At 37.1% G+C, this 20,184-nt stretch overlaps 3 protein-coding genes across 3 annotated transcripts in view; all 3 read right to left on the bottom strand.

Annotated features, from left to right (window-relative positions):
- Positions 1 to 20,184, bottom strand: part of LOC146403237 (olfactory receptor 6C3-like) — a 555,083-nt gene that overhangs the window by 517,587 nt on the left and 17,312 nt on the right. The window lies entirely within an intron of this gene.
- On the bottom strand, positions 6,152 to 7,091 carry LOC146403238 (olfactory receptor 6C3-like). The gene has a single exon (XM_084955909.1). It carries the CDS (start codon positions 6,842 to 6,844, stop codon positions 6,152 to 6,154), a length of 693 nt encoding a protein of 230 aa, XP_084812035.1. The 5' UTR covers positions 6,845 to 7,091.
- LOC146403233 (olfactory receptor 6C6-like) overlaps positions 15,144 to 20,184 on the bottom strand; it is a 105,040-nt gene continuing 99,999 nt past the window's right edge. The window contains exon 2 of the mRNA XM_084955932.1: positions 15,144 to 19,523. Coding sequence (XP_084812058.1) covers positions 17,640 to 18,599 — 960 coding nt within the window. The 5' untranslated portion in view covers positions 18,600 to 19,523 and the 3' untranslated portion in view covers positions 15,144 to 17,639. The remainder of the gene's footprint in view (positions 19,524 to 20,184) is intronic.

The raw sequence follows: 20,184 nt of genomic DNA, 5'->3' as shown, positions 1-20,184 counted from the left end.
CATGTTGTTTAGTCTTCATGGAGTAGGTTTTTTCTCTTTGCTTTTCCCGTGGTTGATTTCTAATTTCATGGCATTGTGGTCAGAGAAGATACTTGAGACCATTTCTATGCTCCTAAATTTATTGAGATTCGCTTTGTGTCCCAATATGTGGTCGATTCTTGAGAATGTTCCATGAGCATTTGAGAAGAATGTGTATTCTGCTTTTTTTGGATGTAGTGTCCTGAAGATATTAAGTCTAACTTTTCTATTGTTTCCTTTAGGATCTCTGTTGCTTTATTGGTTTTCTGTCTAGAGGATCTGTCCATTGATGTGGGGGGGGGGGGTATTTAGGTCTCCTACTATGATTGTATTCTCATCAATATCTCCCTTTATGTCTGTTAATATTTGTTGTATGTATCTGGGTGCTCCTATGTTTGGGGCATATATGTTGATGATAGTAACATCCTCTCCTTGGATGGATCCCTTAATCATTAAATAGTGTCCTTCTTTGTCTTTCTTTATGTCTTTTGTTTTAAAGTCTATTTTGTCTGATATGAGCGTTGTGACTCCTGCTTTTCTGTCATGTCTATTGGCGTGAAATACTTTTCCCCACCCTTTCATTTTCTTTTTTTTTTTTTTTTTTTTTTTTCATTTCTTTTTTTTTTATTTTTTTTTTTTTTTTTTTTATTTTTTTTTATTAAATTTTATTTTATTTTCCCACTGTACAGCAAGGGGGTCAGGTTATCCTTACATGTATACATTACAATTACAGTTTTTCCCCCCACCATTTCTTCTGTTGCAACATGAGTATCTAGACATAGTTCTCAATGCTATTCAGCGGGATCTCCTTGTAAATCTATTCTACGTTGTGACTGATAAGCCCAAGCTCCCGATCCCTCCCACTCCCTCCCCCTCCCATCAGGCAACCACAAGTCTCTTCTCCAAGTCCATGATTGATTTTCTTTTCTGAGGAGATGTTCATTTGTGCTGGATATTAGATTCCAGTTATAAGTGATGTCATATGGTATTTGTCTTTGTCTTTCTGGCTCATTTCACTCAGTATGAGATTCTCTAGTTCCATCCATGTTGCTGCAAATGGCATGATGTCATCCTTTTTAATGGCTGAGTAGTATTCCATCGTGTATATATACCACATCTTCCGAATCCAATCCTCTGTCGATGGACATTTGGATTGTTTCCATGTCCTGGCTATTGTGAATAGTGCTGCAATGAACATGCGGGTGCATGTGTCTCTTTTAAGTAGAGCTTTGTCCGGATAGATGCCCAAGAGTGGGATTGCAGGGTCATATGGAAGTTCTATGTATAGATTTCTAAGGTATCTCCAAACTGTTCTCCATAGTGGCTGTACCAGTTTACATTCCCACCAACAGTGCAGGAGGGTTCCCTTTTCTCCACAGCCCCTCCAGCACTTGTTATTTGTGGATTTATTAATGATGGCCATTCTGACTGGTGTGAGGTGGTATCTCATGGTAGTTTTGATTTGCATTTCTCTTATAATCAGCGATGTTGAGCATTTTTTCATGTGTTTGTTGGCCATCTGTATATCTTCCTTGGAGAAATGTCTATTCAGGTCTTTTGCCCATTTTTCCATTGATTGATTGGTTTTTTTGCTGTTGAGTTGTATAAGTTGCTTGTATATTCTAGAGATTAAGCCCTTGTCAGTTGCATCATTTGAAACTATTTTCTCCCATTCTGTAAGTTGTCTTTTTGTTTTCTTTTGGGTTTCCTTTGCTGTGCAAAAGCTTTTCAGTTTGATGAGGTCCCATGGGTTTATTTTTGCTCTAGTTTCTATTGCTTTAAAGACCCAGAATCGCCAAAGCAATCCTGAGAAACAAAAACCAAGCAGGAGGCATAACTCTCCCAGACTTCAAGAAATACTACAAAGCCACAGTCATCAAAACAGTGTGGTACTGGTATCAAAACAGACAGACAGACCAATGGAACAGAATAGAGAATCTGGAAATTAACCCTGACACCTATGGTCAATTAATCTTTGACAAGGGAGGCAAGAACATCAAATGGGAAAAGGAAAGTCTATTCAGCAAGCATTGCTGGGAAACCTGGACAGCTGCATGCAAAGCAATGAAACTAGAACACACCCTCACACCATGCACCAAAATAAACTCCAAATGGCTGAAAGACTTAAATATACGACAGGACACCATCAAACTCCTAGAAGAAAACATAGGCAAAACACTCTCTGACATCAACATCATGAATATTTTCTCATTTTCAATCTATATGTATCTTTTGTCCTAAGGTGAGTTTCTTGTAGGCAGCATATTGAAGGTTTTTGCCTTTTTATCCACTCAGCCATTCTGTGTCTTTTGATTGGGGCATTCAGTCCATTGACATTTAAGGTGATAATTGATAGATGATTATTTATTGCCATTTGATCCTCGTGTTCCAGTTGATTCTATGGTTCTCCATTTTTTTTTTTTTTTTTTTTTTGGTTGGATGGTCTCCTGTTATTATCTGCTTGAGTGTATTTTTTTTTCCTTTTTTGCAAATGCAATATTTGGTTTTGGCTTGTGGTTGCCCTGTTTTTTAAGTATGCTAACCCCTTCCCATAATTGTGTGTTTTAGCCTGATGGTCTTGTACGTTCAAACCCTTCATTACTATATTAAAATTAAGAAGAGAGACATACATATAAACAAAAAGGGTTATTTACCTCCTAACATCCCTTGCCCACATTTTATGGTTTTGATGACTCTTTTTTATTTTTTTCTTTTTACTTTTATTTTGTTTGAAGCATGTTCATGATTAAATCTGTATGCTGGCTTATTTGAGTGACTTCTCTCTGATTGCGGTTTCCTCAGTCCTAGTTCTTCCTCTTCTTCTTTTTTTTTTTTCTTTTTTTTTCTTCCCTTTCCTTCCTTTCTTTTTGGTTTAGAGAAGCCCTTTCAATATTTCCTTTAACCTGGGTTTTGTGTTGCTATATTCCTTAAGTTTTTGTTTGTTGGGAAAAATTTTTATTTCCCCTTCTATTTTAAATGATATTCTTGCTGGATAAAGTATTCTAGGTTGCATATTTTTTCCTTTGAGCACTTTAAATATCTCTTGCCATTCCCTCCTGGCCTGTAGTGTTTCTGTAGAGAAATCAGCTGATATTCTTATGGGGGTTCCCTTGTAGGTAACATTCTGGTTTTCTCTTGCTGCCTTTAGGATCCTTTCTTTATCACTAACTTTTGCCATTTTTATTATGATGTGTCTTGGTGTGGGTCTGTTTGGGTTCAGTTTGTTTGGAGCCCTCTGTGCTTCTTATATCTTGAATCCAGTATCCTTTAGATTTGGGAAGTTTCCAGCGATAATTTCTTCAAATATATTTTCCATTCCCTTATCTTTTTCTACTCCTCCTGGAATTCCTATTATGCGTAGATTGGCCCGCTTTATATTATCCCATAGGTCTCTTATATTGCTTTCCAGTTTTTTGATTCAGTTTTCTGTCTGTTGACCAGATTGAGTGATTTCCATTATTCTATCTTCCATATCACTGATTCGTTCTTCTGCATTATTCATTCTGGTTTTTACTGCCCCTAGTTCAGTTTGCATCTCTGCAAATGAATGTTCTAGTTTTTCTTGGCTCCTCCTTATATTTTCTAGTTCCTTTCTGAGGGTATCTGCATTACTGTTCATATCTTCTCTTCATTCCTTCAGTATTTTCACTATTTCTCTTTTGAACTCCAGGTCTGTCAGACTGCCGAGATCTGTTTCATTGTTGACTGTTTTAGGTGCGTTCTCCTGTTGGTTTGACTGGGGGTGGTTTCTCAGCTTCTTCATCTTGCTTGTTGTCTTCTTTCTCCTGAGGGAGTTGTACTCTCCGTGATCGGGCAGTGTTTGCCTTGTCACTGCCGTGGAATATTTCCTGAAGGCTGGCGTTGTTGGTCAATCTTTTTTGAGGCAGTGTGGCTTTTCTGGAGTGTTGATGGGACTAACAGTGTTTCTTTGAAGCAAAGGAGGACTTCCTGAGGGCAGACAGGACTGGGAGGTCCACCCCACAATGGTAGCAGATTTAACTTGGTTCTCAGCACCCCCTGGGGTCTTGGGCGGGTAGCAGGGCCCTTGGAGACCCAAGAGGCTCCTCCCCAGGGCAGCCCGATTCAGAAAGACCGTCTGAGATCTTTTCCCGATTCAGCCAGGCTTGTTGCAGCTTTTCTGGGCTGCAGGGGGTCCTGCCTGGAGCTGGCAGTCCTATGCAGCTGGTCCACTAGGTCTCAGCACCCCTTGGGGGCTTGGGCGGGTAGCAGGGCCCTTGGAGACCCAAGAGGCTCCTCCCCAGGGCAGCCCGATTCAGAAAGACCGTCTGAGATCTTTTCCCGATTCAGCCAGGCTTGTTGCAGCTTTTCTGGGCTGCAGGGGGTCCTGCCTGGAGCTGGCAGTCCTATGCAGCTGGTCCACTAGGTCTTAGCACCCCCTGGGGTCTTGGGCGGGTAGCAAGGCCCTTGGAGACCCAAGAGGCTCCTCCCCAGGGCAGCCCGTCTCAGAAAAACCGTCGGAGAATTAGGCCGATCTATTCATGGCCTGGCTAGGCTTGTTCTAGCTTTTCTGGGCTGCAGGCCTTTTCTCAGGGGCTGGTGGTGTTTGGTGCTGCTCTGTGGAAGTGTAGCCCCTCCAAAGAGCAAGCAGGCCTGTGCAGGGACAGCCCCTGCGGTGGTAGGCTTCAGGCAATTGTTGAGGCCAGCCCTCCTGGATGGCAGGCAGCCCCAGGTCCGGCGAGAGCGTAGGGGGTGGTGGGGGTGGGGGTAGGGAATGCACTGGGAAGCACAGCTTTCTGCTAGCTAGCGGGCCTGTAAGCTTGCTGTGGCGTGGGGGGTATTCTATGGGGACCCGCCCCTTCTTCTCTCCCCTCCTCAGTACGGGCGCAGACCAGGCTCTTCTCCCAGGTTCCCTCTGAGGCGGCTTTCCACATCCCCGCCCCTAGAGTATTGCTCCCTTCCTCTGCGACAGCTTTGTTTTCTAGTCTCCCAGGCAGTCTCTGCCCCGTCAAATGGTTTAGAGACCTCCCAAGCAGTTTCCGCTCTTCCCCGCCCCCCTAGCCCGGGGACTAATCTCTGGAGCTGAGGTCTCGGTGCCCAGCCCCCACCCAGGCGTCCCCCGGCCCTTTCTTGGGGACTAACCTTTGGAGGCGAGGTCTCGGTGCCCAGCCCCCACCCAGGCGTCTCAATTTTTGGTGACTCTGCCCGTAGTTCAGATGGTCCGTTGGGTTCTTGATCGGTTTTTCCGTACTCCGACTTACTGCTACACTCTTCTCTGCATCTGGGGATTCCTCTGGTTCATTTGATCTTTCGCCCGGTAGGTGACTTTCCAGGGTGCGGGATCCCTTTCTCCTCCACAGTTCCCTTTCGGGAGCGCCCGTCCCGCTGGGATTCACCTTCTCTCACTCTCCTCTCTTCTCCCGTTCTGCCCAATAATGTCACGAACTTCTTGCCATTATTGGAGTTTAGGTTCTTCTGCCAGCGATTGGTTGCTGTTCTGTGCGAGTCATTTCTTCTGTAGATGTGCTTTTTTTGTTGTGTTTTTGGGAGAGGGCGAGCGTGTCCCCCTACTCCTCCGCCATCTTGTCCTCTCCTCACCACACTCTCAATATAAATTTTCAAACTAAACCAGTAAGACAACTAGTTTCTATGGAGAGTGATTTAACATAACAATCATTTATTAAGATAAATTTTTTCTAACTTGATCATTGAGATTAATGGTTAATCTCTACTACATTATATTCCTTTCATTAAACAGTGTGTGCACCAATAAAATTGTAGAACTACAAAAAACATAAATGAATGTCTTACATAGGTCGTAAATAAGTATAGTAAAGCATGGTAATAGTGATTACATTATATGCTACATTCAATATAATTTAAATAGAAATAATTTAATGCTTGGCTAATAATAGATGAAAAAGACTTTGAAAAACTTAGGTTGACCTCATTCATATATTCAGAGGAAAAGGAAATGAGTTGAGAAAAAATATCCATTGAGGGATATAAAGAAAATTAGCTTCTTTAGAGCAAAGATTTATATGAAAATGGCATGTGAAAAGAAAGATGAATATTAAAGTAATGAAAGCAAAAAATAGATGTTACATTCAAATACACTGTTTTTAGTAGAGTCTCCTTTGTTCCTTTCCTTTACACATAAAAAAACCCAGCAAATTCATTTGTTTGAGGAAGAAACAACCCTGTGTATCAGACTCATGAAGGCGTTTTTCACTTGTTGGTTCCGTAAACTGTAGATGAAAGGGTTCAAAAGTGGTGCTACCGAGGTATTGAGTAGGGCAATTCCCTTGTAAAAAGATACTCTTTGTTTGACTGAAGGTTTAACATACATGAAGATGCAGCTGCCATAAGAAAGGGATATCACAATCATGTGAGATGAACAGGTTGAGAAAGCTTTTTTCCTCTGATTAGCTGAAGGGATTTTTAGGATTGTTAATGCAATATAGGTATATGATATTATCACTACTGCTAATGTGACCACAAGTGTCACCACAGCTGAGCTGAATCCCATGGTCTCAATGAGATGTGTTTCTGAGCAGGAGATCTGCAGGAGGGGAGTTGGGTCACACAAGAAATGATCAACAATGTTGGAAGCACAAAAGTCAAGCTTTAGACCTAGGAGGAGAGGTATAAAGATGGTAAAGAACCCAGCAAGCCAACAACTGAGGACAAGCTGAATGCAGATTTTGCTGTTCATGATGGCTGTGTAATGCAGGGGCTTACAGATGGCAACATAGCGGTCATAGGACATTGCTGCCAGCAAGTAAAATTCAGATGCTCCAAGAAGGAAGACAAAAAACAACTGAATGAAACAGTTGTTATAGGAAATGGTTTTGTCCCCAGTTACCATCACAACAAGACATTTAGGGATGCATGTAGCAGTAAAAAAAAATTTCTAAGAAGGAAAAGTTCTGAAGGAAAAAATACATGGGGGTCTTGAGGTGAATATCCACCAGGGTGAGTATGATAATGATCAGATTTCCAGTGATGCTTAGCAAGTAGGTGAGAAGAAGGAAGATACATAATACAACTTTCAGTTGTGGGTCATCGGTCAAACCTGCTAGAATAAACACAGTCACTCTTGTATGGTTTCCCATTAATGTTCTTTACTTAAAATTATCTACATAGGATAAAAAAATAGAAGGGAATAAAACAGTAATCTCAATGAGAAAATAATAGGTTTAAACATTGCTTAAGGAAAAGTTATCAAAGTGACATTTCATATAAAATAACATGGTGCTCATTCATGTTTGAATGATGGTTATGCCAGGAGGAGAAATAGTTTGCATTTCTAGAGTATCTACACAGAGAATTCAATGTTTAATTTCCAGTTTTACCACAGAATAACCTATGTAATTACATTAATGGTTCATTGACTTTATGTAAATAAATTAAAGGAAAACTGGGGGAACTTTCAACATGGAAAAATGCTTTTTCCACTTGATTTTGGACAACAGTTGTAATAGAGGCCATTTCTTGATAGTTAAGAGGTTTGCATAATACAAGCAAATAAATACATGTCAGAGGAATATATCAGCCTAGGTTTTGTTATTTACCAGTTACACACATACAGAAACATACACATCTCAAACATCATCATCATCAATAAATAGGGTTAGTACAGTTTTAACCATTTTACTCAATCAAAATCAAACATCTGATTCTGTGTCACTTACTTTCATGATAAATGAGATTCATTTTCAGATAAATGAATATAGTGATGGGGAATGTATTTATTTGCTATTCTCATTGATTTTTCATTATCTAAATCTCTGTTACCATCTCCACTCTTCCCAATTTGTATCCCTCCCCAGCCCCCCCCCAAAAAAAAGCAAAACATCCTGGTAATCTTAATGTGTGTAACAAGAAACAACATTTTCCTTTATAGGTTTTGATGCTGAAACTAGACCAGATAAAGTGAAAAAGAAAAAACAGTGTATAGGAACAGATAGAAATATATAAATGTGTGTTCAAAAAGTTGTATGAGGTGCAAGGAATTAAAAAGAAGAAAATTTAATAAAAGAAAAATTTATACATTAATAATTAAAATATGTAACTTAGTGAAATTAGTAAATAAAAATTGTAAGAAGAAAATGTTGACCACTGAAATTTCTCTTCACCTGCTTCTATTCTTTAAACTTGCCATTTTACTCTGTTTAAAATACAGATTAAAATGATGAATAATTTTGTGATCAACATGCCTAAGAGATAAGGAGTATTTGGTAAATTGTAACTACATAATAAGTCTCAGAAGTATTGACAACATTTTAGGAGGCATACATTTTCCTGTCATAAGGTATTCAGATGTATAGCTAACATGCAATTAATGAAACATTAACTAACTACAACTGGTTTCAACACTGAACGTATATCAAGTGAGAGAGTTACATTGTTTAGGTTTGTACTGCTATTAAATTGGGTATCAGGATGAAGTTTGAAAAGTGTATTTTATAAAGCTGCCTTCTTAAGAGTGAAATATTTTGTATGAATACTTTTAGACCAGATATAGTGTATTTCTTTAACAAAAAAAGATTAATGATATCTCTAGGAAAATTTTCCTTCCCCAGTATCTTCATCATCACACATATAAAGTGATTAAGGTTTTGTGATGGACACTAGATAAGACAATTTTTTCTGTGTTGAGAATATCAGGGTTTTATTTCTAACCTTTAAAATATTTATTATTATTATTATTATTATTATTGAAAAAGCAAATATGTAATTATTATTGAAAAGGCAAATATGTAAATAAAAATAAGGACAAGTAACATTTGTTTCCAGTAATATTCTGAGGAGTTTACAGGATTCTAAGATAAGGCAATGAGATCTGCTGTCAAAATCATGAAATTAATAATGCAGATAAATATGAGCAACAGAAAAGGCTATTATTTTCTCTGGGCATTCATTTTACATTCACATAAGTTTGCAGCAATGTATTGTAAATGTTTCTTTCTTTACGCAAAATGACTCACCAACAACAGTTGTAGGAAGGCATATATCTAAACACCTGAATCAAAATTTTATGGTGTCAGAGTTCCTGTCATGGCTCAGTGGTTAACGAATTTGACTAGGAACCATGCAGTTGCAGGTTTGATCCCTGGCCTCGCTCAGTGGGTTAAGGATCCGGCATTGCTGTGAACTGTGGTGTAGGTCGTAGACGCGGCTCGGATCCCACATTGCTGTGTCTGTGGTGTAGGCCAGTGGCTGCAGGTCCGGTTAGACCCCTAGCCTGGGAACCTCCATATGACGTGGGTGTGGCCCTAGAAAAGAACAACAACAACCACAAATTTATGGTGTCAAATTATCTTTGTCTAAACTCCAACTATTTCACTCAGAAATTCTTCCCAACACACACTGTAAAAATATTAATAAAGTTCACATTTCAGAATCATTAGAAGTCAGCCTATAAAAGCAAAATGTCTAGTTGTGTTAGATTGTGAAGGTGAGATAAATTTAAAAAGGAAAAGTTTTTGAATACGAAATTATTAATGTATCCCATATGTCTTCCTTCAACAGTTTCCCTAAAACAATATTTAAAAGGTTAGATAAAGGAGGTTAATCTTAATGGTAAAAATAGAACAAAAGTGGATTAAAACATATCTAATAGGAAATATGGTTTTAGAATTATTGACATGCCGATTATTTTCATATTTTTCAGTCCTAAATCAGGTTGCCAATAATATTTACAATTTCAGACGTATTTTTAAGAACAAGTAAACACAGATTTATTCAGAGAGAATCCTCTCTGATCAATATTTACCTCTTTTGTCACCATGCTGAACAGAGCACACTGATGGTCCATCCATCTCTGAAGGGATCTCACTCAATTTCTCAATGTGTGATTTATTTTTTTAATCTATCTAGAGCAACCATGTACAGGCTTTGGCTAGCATTTTTTTTTCTTCAGATTTTTTGACTAGTTTATTAAATTTTCCCATAGTATAATTACTTATTGATGTACATTACTTATATTTTTCTAAGTATCACCCACTATGCCATATAAAATTAATCAACACTTGATTCCCATGGAGTATTAATGCTTTCTGTGCCCTGAAGGAAAATACATAAGGATTATAGCGAATTCTCAAGAGGATATGAAATCCAAGAACAGTAATCCCAAAAGATCATGAAGGCATTATACAAGTGTTCTCCCCAGGCATTAAATATTTTTAAAGTGAAATCATATATTAAAAAAAATAAAACAGCTTTAACTATGTCTCCAGAGATCTCAGTATGAATTTCTCCAAAATTTGTTTTCCTTCCACGCCCTCATGTTTTGAAATCACAAATGCATAGGTTGGATTTGGAAGCAGAAAATAAAATATTTTTGTTGTCATTGGTAATGAAAATTAATATAAGATGAAGAACTTTGCCTCTCAAGGAAACGCTGTACCTCAGGATATAAGCAACATTGTTAATACTCCAGATACACCTAATATTTCATGTGCTATATGACTTCAGTTTCTTTCCTGAAAGCTATCATTTCTCCAAAGAGTCGTTGTGATATTTTCTGTTGGATCTTAAAGTAATAGTTAATAATACATAAGCAATCTCCCCACTTCTTCTATATTAATAAGACTATTTATGTAAATGCCTGGCCTTCCTTGCAACTTGTTGTGGCTCTGTGACTAAAGTCTGTGCAAAGGATGTAAATGGAGACACCTGTGCATCTTCTACAGCTCAACCTCTGGTAAAAGGGATTTGTCCTTCTCTTCCTCTTTATCCCCCTCACTGTGGAAAAGTAGATGTGATGCAGGCCATTGTGGAGGCATGACTGCGATCAGTCACAATGGGAATGGTGAATAAACAAGACGAAACACACCTGGGTTCCTGACATGATTGTAGACCATACCAACATAAAAACACAATGATTTTAGGAAAGTTTCAGCACACCAGCCTGAATATTTAAGTTAAGACCAAAATAAATTATGTTTTGGTCTAAACTTCTCTGATATCTGTGTTTCTCATACTTTCCCAAATCTGTATTATTTAAATCTATTTCTTTGGACTGATATTTCCTATTTGTTTAATTCCTTTGCTATGTCGCATATGCCTTCTTTCATGAGACACTCTTCTTCCTTCAATTATTGGATAAGCATTCCTAATACCAATTATTTAAGTCTTTAACTTCTTAGCTCTTTATTGAAATAATTAATTCTAATTATTTTATATACTTTGCAGTAAATGTATGTATATAATCTTTTTTCTATTTCTCTTATTTTCATGGGTTGTGATCTTTTGAAACTTCTTTTGGTATGCTTGTGAATTATTTAATGTATATGGAAAACTGTATAGTCATTAAAAACTTAGATGATGATTGGGCCTACAAACGTGATTTAATTTATTCTGGCACGTGGGTAAAGGGAGATAACCTTGACCAAAACAAGGAATGCGATTATTCAATCCTGCAGTCCATGCTTTTAGAGACATGATGGATTCATTGTGTTTCTTCATAGAGTGCAAGATTTCAGTGCTCTGAGCTCAAAGTCTAGGTTTTGACCGAGGATCCTCCATTTTGGCAAATTGTAAATATAAAATTTTGTCTTCAGACACTAGGAGATAGCAGGGATTTCTACCTCGAATCTTTATTATTTAGATGATACTTTGCACTTGGGATATAAGACTTCCACTGCTTGACACTTAGAATTTATCATGTGTGTTTAGGAAGAAAAACACTGCAAAACCTCAGGTTCATTAACCTTCGATTTCTTTTTATAGGGGGTATTTTCTATCCAAGACAAGTCTTGGTTTGCGTTGACAGGTGTGGATTCCCATCTGGTTCTCCCCAATGACACATGAAAGAAGGCACTAGCTCACCATGTTCTGCTCAGACATTTACTACATGTTATGTTAGAAGGAACAAGAGGCTTTCAGAATATGTGGAGAATATAGTTGCTCTTACTGGGCATCTTTCTCTCCAAAACTGTGACTCCTCAAATCCTAGGTGGTATTTTTGCTTTCTAATGACCTCAAGTCATTTTCATTGATGGTTTGGGAGGCAGATTGTTCTTGCATAAACTCTTTTACCTAGGAAAATTTAGCCAGTTTCCGCTAATGCAAATATTGTGTATTAGCATTCCACTTTTGTCAAAATAAATAAAGACACATACCCCCCATTTAAAAAACACCAAGAACACAAGAGTTGGTGCATTACTGTTAACTAAAATCCTAACTTTATTGTATTTCATTAGTTTCTCACTAATTTCCCTTTTGTGTAACACTGTCTAATCCAGTTTACTGCCCAGCATTTACACAGGAAGTCTCCTTAGTCTCCTCTGCATTTGATTATTTCTGTCTTAACTTGTTTTTCATATACTTCTCAGTGTGGAGTATTTGTGTGTGTGTATGTGGGTGTGGGGTGTGGTTGTGTTTTGTTTTCTTTTTTTGTCAAACACTTTTAAAAATATCCTCTACTGGGGTTTTCTCTCTTTTGCCTTCTTTTTCTTCCTTTTTTTTTTTTTTTTTTTTTTTTTGCTTTTTAGAGCCATATCTGGAGTACATGGAAGTTCCCAGGCCAGGGGTTGAATTGGAGCCACAGCCGCCAACTTATGCCACAACCATGGCAATGTGGGATCCTCAACCCACTGAGCAGATCACCTGTCCAACTTTTGCCTTTTAACTGTGCTAAGTCTTGGTTTGGGTCTCCTTGGGGTCAAATTTTTGATACTCTTTGTGTTTCCTGGACCTGTATAATGCCTCCTTCTTTAGGTCAGGAATGTATTCAGACATGATTTAATCAAATACATTTTCTGCTCTTTTCTTTCACCCTTCCCCTTCTGCAACCCCTGTAATCCAAAAATTAGTATGCACGATGTTATTCCAGAGTTCCCTTAATCTATCCTCATCAAAATAAATTTCATTTTCTTTTTGCTGTTCTAATAGATGATTTTTACTCTTCTCTCTACCACATCATGTATGTATTTTTCTATATCGGATAATCTGCTGTAAATTTCTTCGTTTACCTTTTGTCTAGTTTTTTGTTGAGGTTCTCACTTTGTCCTCTATTTTTTTCCTGGGTTCAGTGAGCATTTTTATTACAATAGGTTTTTTTTTTTTTTTTTTCCCCAGGATTTTATCTTGTTCTTTGGTTTGGAACGTAGTCCTCTGTCTTTTCATTTTAACATTCTCTATTTCTATGACATTAGATGAAAGAGTTACCTTCTCAGGGAACAAAGGCATGTCCTTGGATGGGAACATCCCTGTGCAGTCTGTGTGTGCCCAGGGGTTTTGATGGGACAGCTAGATCTGGAATGAGCATGTGTTACATCTTCTACCAGAGTGTGCTTGGAGCCACCACCTTGGCGTGGGGTAAGGCTGGTGTTGGAGGGGTTAGAGCCAGAGCCAGGTGCAAACTGGAGCTTCTCCAGGGATATGTGGTGATCTCTCCCATGGCCAAGAGCAGGGCTGGGGCCTGATGGGTTGTGCCACAGTTCGGAATGAGCCCTGTGTCTCTCCTGTATAGCAGCTGTCTCCATCTTGGCAGGTGCAGTGCCAGAGCCAAAGGGCCAGGTGCAGTCTGGGAAGCATGCTGGGGCAGTTCTATCAGGCTGACCAGAGCACCAGGCAGTTTTCAATCTGTTGCCTCTGCACTGGGAATGGGAGCAGCAAGTCTCTATATACACTCTTCCTGGTTTCCTGAAACCCTCTAGTAAGCCCTCCTGGTTTTCAAACTAGCTAAGAGGGCTCATCTTCTTGGTGCTTGGTCATGTTCATCAGTGAAATTGGCCTGTAACTTTCCTTTGCTGTGCAAATGCTTTTAGGTTTACTTAGATGCCATTCATTTATTTTTTTGTTGTTTTCATTACCCTAGGAGGTGGATCAAAAAATATTGTACTGATTTATGACAAAAAGTGTTTTGCCTATGTTTTCTTCTAGGAGTTTTATATTATAAGACCTTACATGTAGGTCTTTAATCCATTTTGAGGGTTTTTCTCTGTGTGTGGTGTGGGTGTGGGTATGGTTTTAGAGTAGAATTTCAAGAACACTGTCTGTCCATTTCTATAATTATTTCCAGATCTTAGCACTCTAAAAGTATTTATTGAGGTGAATAATGAATGAGTGAAAAATGAACATAGTTCTCTAAGGTCTGGGATTTCCTGAGTATGAAGAATTTATCCTAGAAGATCTTGGAGCAGAGGTCTTGTTCCCCCGGGACATAATTTTGGAGATTAACATCCAGACCCATGTGAACCTCATGGGAAAATTAAATTACTTTAATAGTAATGTAATTTACTTTTCTATTTTAGCCCTCTTTTCCTGATTCTTTCCTTCATCAGAAGATGTAGAGCAATCCTGTAGACACATAATTTTCAACCAGGGTACCTAAGGTGCCCAAAGTAATATGAACTCATTACATGGATTTAAAATGTCATAATAAAGGAATCTTCAATAGTATCCTATTTAATGGGAGTAAGTTGAATAAGAACGTGCAAGAGAAATCTCATCTGTTCTAACTTGCCCCCGATACTGACTTGAAAGGGTGTTAGTGGGCACCTGGATCCAATGGTGGGATGACTCTGAAGGAGCAATGGGAATTACTGCACTACTTGATGTCAAGTCTCTATTTTTATTGTTCCTTGAGTATCAGCATTTGCTCAAATCCATTATTTTAAAATTATAATATGTACTTGCATGTATGATATACTTTTCCCAATTTTCAGTTGCGGGTCATCTGTCAATCCTAGGAGAAAGAATTCCATTGACTGGAATAAAAAATGAAAAAAGAAATTATGGTCTAGTTAATACACATATCTTGAGAAAAAATCATGAAATGATGTGTATCTATGGAAACCTTTTTTGAGGTTTTATATTTTCAAATTTGGTCATGACACAGAAATTGCTCCAAAAGAGCCAAATTCCAGTTTCTGATTTATAGATCAAAATACCTTAAGAAAATATACTACTATTTTTGGTTTCTCTGGTAGGCGATATCACTGTATATCAGTGTATCTTTACTTATAATAAACTTAAAAAGAATAAATACATGGAGTTAACATTTTTCTCCTTAAGTAAACCTGAACAATAACAAATTTTTCAGCTATAAGTCAGCACTGGTAATGTTAAAATTTCTCTAATAGAAACTAAACACTAGTTTCTATGGAAAAATGTGATAATATGATTATTTTTTTTTACATAATAAAAATTTATTTGGGGGGGCTGTGTCCACAGCCATGAATCGAACCCATGACAAGGCAGTAACCCAAGCCATTGCAGTGACAATGCTGGATCCTGATCCTGCTGAGCCATTAAAGAACTCTTAAGTAAATATTTTCTAATTCGAGCAGCAACACTAATGGTTAATCTCAACTATAATTTTCTTTCATTTCATTAAATAGAGTGTAAAAATAAAATGGTAGTATAACAAAACCATATAATTAAATGTTAGCCATAATTAGGCTGTAACAAAGTACTGATCAAAATGGTAATAACTATTATACAACATGCAACATTAAATAAAATGTAAATTAAACACATTTTATATTCTTGACTAACTAGAATCTAAAAACAAAGGAAACAGAAAAAAAATTAGCTCACTTTCTTTCAAATATTCAGAGAAAAAAAAGAATTGAAATGAAACAAAATATCTATTGAAAAATACCAAAAAATAGCTTCCTTTGAACTAAGATTTTTTTGTCAAATAAAGCTTGAAAAAAGATGAAGATGACTATCGAGGAAATGAATGGATAAAAAAAGAAAATCTGTATAGAAAGCTGCCATGAATACACTGCTATAATTAAAGACTCCTTTGTTCATCTGTGCAATAACATATTCATTTGTTTGAGAAGGAAATAACCCTGGGTATCATATTCATGAAGGCTTTTCTACTTTTTGGTCCATAAACTGTAGATGGAAGGGTCAAAAAGTGGTGCACAGTGTGGGCCAGAGTGCACCGCAGTTCCCTTAGAAAAAGATACCCTTATTTTGAAGGGTTAACATACATGAAGATGCCGCTGCCATAAGAAAGGGATATCACAATCATGTGAAAAGAACACATTGGAAAAAACCACTTTTTCCTCTGTTTAGGTAAGGGGATTTTTAGAATTGTTAATGCAATATAGGTATATGACATGGTCACCGTTACTAACGTGACCACAGGTGTCATTGCAGCTGAGATGTATCCCATTGTCTCAGTGAGATGTGTGTCTGAGCAGGAGATCTGCAGGAGGGGAGTTGGGTCACGGTAGCAATGATCAGCAGTGTTGGAAGCGCAAAGGTCAAGCTTTAGAACTAGGAGGAGAGGTACAAAGATGGTAGGGAACCCAGCAAGCCAGCAACAGAGATGCACATTTTACTGTTCATGATGGTTGTGTAATGCAGGGGCTTACAGATGGCAACATAGTGGTCATAGGACATTGTTGCCAGCAAGTAAAATTCAGATGCTCCATAAAGGAAGAAAAAGAAAACAATTGGTCAGTATAGCTGTTATAGGAAACGGTTTTGTCCCCGGCTGCTGTCATAACCAACAATTCAGGGATGCATATACTAGTAAAGAGAATTTCTAAGTAGAAACGGATTCTGAAAGAAAATATACATGGGTGTCTAGAGGTGGCTATCCACAAGGTTAAGTATGTGTGCCCTTTTCCCCTCTCCCTCCTTTGAATGTCTAGGACATTCAAAAGTAAATACATATACAGTGAAAATTAGAAAGTAAATCTGCATGCTCCAGAAGCATTGAATGGTAGTTCTCAGTGACAGTCATTTCAAAATATGATATGGACTAAATGTAAATGCTCTCTATTTTTATTGTTCTATGGGTCTCAATATTCAATCCATTGGTTTAAAATTTTATGTGCTTGTATGATCAATAGACTTAATAAATTTGATTAAATTAGCAACTGGAATGAATTGGGACATTTTAAATATACAAATGGTATAAGATACATGGAAAGCTCTCCAAACTCAAATATAAATAGTTATACCTTGAATTTCTTTCATGGGTTATTATCATTGTAGGCCTGAGATTCTAATATTACATAAGCAAATTTAACCAAAGCCTGGAGTTCAATTATTTCTGCAGAAAAAAATAACTGAAGATGTTTACATAACCTTATTTAATCATTTAATCTCTCTAGGGGAAACTTACTTAGTAGAATCTAAGTTTCTTTGCACAATTTATGCGTCTGAACACAGCTACTTTAAAATATTCATTTCCTTATTTATCTTTCAGTGTTCAGTATCAATGGTGACTTCTCTTGGAAAACTATTTTGATCTTGAAAGTCAATCTGAGTTCTACCCATTTTCATCATAACATCAATTGCATCATATAATATTTATCAGGTTGTGAATTTGTCTTTCACAGTTTTAGCAGAGCAAAATATTAGAAGCAGATGCAATGCTTAGCAAGCAACACACATATGTTGAAATAATAAGACTCAGTTTTATAAAGGAGTCAGTACAGTACATGATAGTGCATTGATGAGAAGAGATAGTTCTAGTCAGAGATGGAATTTAATATTCTGCTTGAAAAAGGCAGTTTACTAATAAAGAGTAAAACAATCTACTCAGAGAAAACAGAGAGAAGTGTAAAGATAAGGCAGACTGGCTAAACCTAATGATATAAATCATTAAAGGGAAAAGTGGCATAGCTTTGAACTAATGAATTGAAAATTGTATTCCGTTTCCCCACTCATGTTTCAATAACAACTTATTTATGTCTACATTTTGTCTCATTGTTTTGAAGATAACAAAACCTTTGAAGCATATCCTTGAGAGCGTCTTTCACCTGCTGATTCCTTAGGGTATAAATGAAGGGGTTTAGTAAAGGAGCAACAGAGGTATTGAGCACGGCTACACCTTTAGTTATGGTCACCCTTTCCTTCGCTGATGGTTTCATGTATGTAAAGATACAACTCCCATAAGTAAGAGACACAACGACCATGTGTGAGGAACAGGTGGAAAAGGCCTTTGTTCTTTGTTGAGCAGAAGGGAATTTTAGAATGGTTTTGATGATGTATGTGTAGGAGAGGACCACTAACAGCAAAGTGACGACAAGTGTCACCACAGCTAAGACAAAAGCCATCAATTCTATGAAGCTTGTATCTGTGCAAGAGAGCTGCAAGACAGGAGAACTGTCACAGAGGAAGTGATCAATTATTTTGGAAGCACAGAAATCCAGCTGAAGTCCCAAGGCCAAAGAAGGAAATATAATTAGGAAGCCAGCTACCCAAGAGCTGAGGACAAGCTGGTGGCACACTCTGCTGTTCATAATGACTGGGTAACGGAGAGGTTTGCAGATGGCAACATAGCGGTCATAGGACATGGCAGCCAAAAGGAAAAACTCTGTAACTCCTAATAAAAGAAAAAAGAACAACTGTGTTACACAACCACTGTAGGAAATTGATTTGTCTCCAGTGAGAATGCTTATCAAGAATCGTGGAATGCAAACAGTCGTGAATGAAATCTCTAAGAAGGAGAAATTTCGAAGGAAGAAATACATTGGGGTCTTGAGATGGGGATCCAGGAGGGTGAGAAGGATGATGACAAAGTTCCCCATCAGGCTCAAGATGTAGTTGAAAAATAGAAACAGGAAAATCCCAATTTTCAATTGTGGATCGTTTGACAATCCTAGGAGAGTGAAATCTATTTCCATTGATTGGTTCTTCATTTTTTTTTTCTCTTCTCAAAGCTAGAGAAAACAAAAATGATGTTACAAGTTGGAAAACATTTTTCTTTACTCTCAGCCATTGAATTTTACTTATTCAGAAACACATCTATGATTAAATGTTTTCTAAAATCTACTTTGTTTCCATCAAAATGAACATGCCAGTCAGTCTAAAGTCAGTTATCTTCATATAAATGCTGAGATTTTCCCTTGACAAGATTTAAGTTCTATTTACTACTTAGTAGAGGATTTAGTCATTTGAAATTTAACTCCAGAGTTGAGTTAGTGTTAATCATTGGCCCACCTTTAGAAAGCCTTACCCTAACAGACTATTTAAATATTCATATTTTTTATTTCCTGAATTTAGCAAATATCTCAAGTAATTTTAGTGCCATTTATTCATTAAGTTCCATTTATATTTCTTTCTTATTTTTAGTAAAATTTTCTTTCAGTTAATTTTTTTAACTTCATCTTCTTTGTTTTGCATATCCTTTATGAGTGGTCTTTAAATTAAACACTTAAAAAATTCTCAGAATTAGCAATGCCTTAAATCTGTATGACTTAGGAAACAAAACACAGAAAAAACTAAAATTAGTGTCCCTATATTTTTATCATTCTTTTACTTTATTTAATTTATAATAATCCTATGTTACTTTTCCTAGTGCTGTACAGATTATGTTAAGAAGCTGTATCTTTTCATTTGAATATAAAATTATTTTAAATAATTGCAATTCTTGTCACTGAGTTGTGCTACAGCAATATTTCATAGTTACTAATTATAATTTGGTCTTGCTAACTATATTCATTGTAGCAGAGCAAGACTGCTTTGTCCTAGCAAATTTTCGTAATTGGCAGACAACATTCAAAAAACTTTCTTGGACATCCCATCCTAGTGCAGCAGAAAGGAATCCGACTAGGAACCATAAGGTTGCGGGTTCAATCCCTGGCCTCGCTCAGTACGGGTTAAGGATCTGGCATTGCCATGAGCTGTGGTGTAGGTTGCAGACGCAGTTCAAATCTGGTGTTGCTGTGGCTCTGGTATAGGCTGGCTGCTGTAGCTCCAATTAGACCCCTAGCCTGGGAACCACCTTATGCTACAGGTGCAGCCCTAAAAAGACAAAAGACAAAATACAAAAAAACAAACCTTTCTTTATGCCTTTTGAAATATGAGCTGTCATAGAAAATATCAAATTCCACATATTTTCCTTTTCCTTTCTATTAAATTTATTCAAATATGTTCATTTACTTTTCTAGATAACATTATTCTTTACATAAACATATTATTTGTAAAGTTACTGAATCAGTAGAATCTTTGTTTTAAATGTATTTGAATGATTGCCATCAGTTTTAATATGTTTACTACTCATAAACAATAGGGTAAGTTCTTATATTGCAACATAAAAATATTTCTATTTGACTTTCTCTTCAGTTTTTCCATTAATTACTCACCTTTCATGATATTAAAATCTGAATCTACATTTTTTTTTATTCATGGTATGTAAAAGTTTTATGACACTATAGACTAAATATAGCAAATAAATACATTACTTTTTTTTTTTTTTTTAAATAGCTGTACCCATGGCATATG

Source organism: Sus scrofa, chromosome 5 (assembly GCF_054392235.1).
Source record: "Sus scrofa isolate SSC_HxYL_T2T_F1_AM1 chromosome 5, Sscrofa_HxYL_maternal_Yorkshire_Landrace_v2.0, whole genome shotgun sequence".
Taxonomy (NCBI): domain Eukaryota; kingdom Metazoa; phylum Chordata; class Mammalia; order Artiodactyla; family Suidae; genus Sus; species Sus scrofa.
The sequence above is the reverse complement of the archived record's forward strand: the minus strand, read 5'-3'. Positions and strand labels throughout refer to the sequence as shown.

Bases quoted from the DNA above. Each gene is read 5' to 3' on its own strand.
- LOC146403238 (XM_084955909.1), bottom strand. From the start codon at position 6,844: ATGGTAACTGGGGACAAAACCATTTCCTATAACAACTGTTTCATTCAG.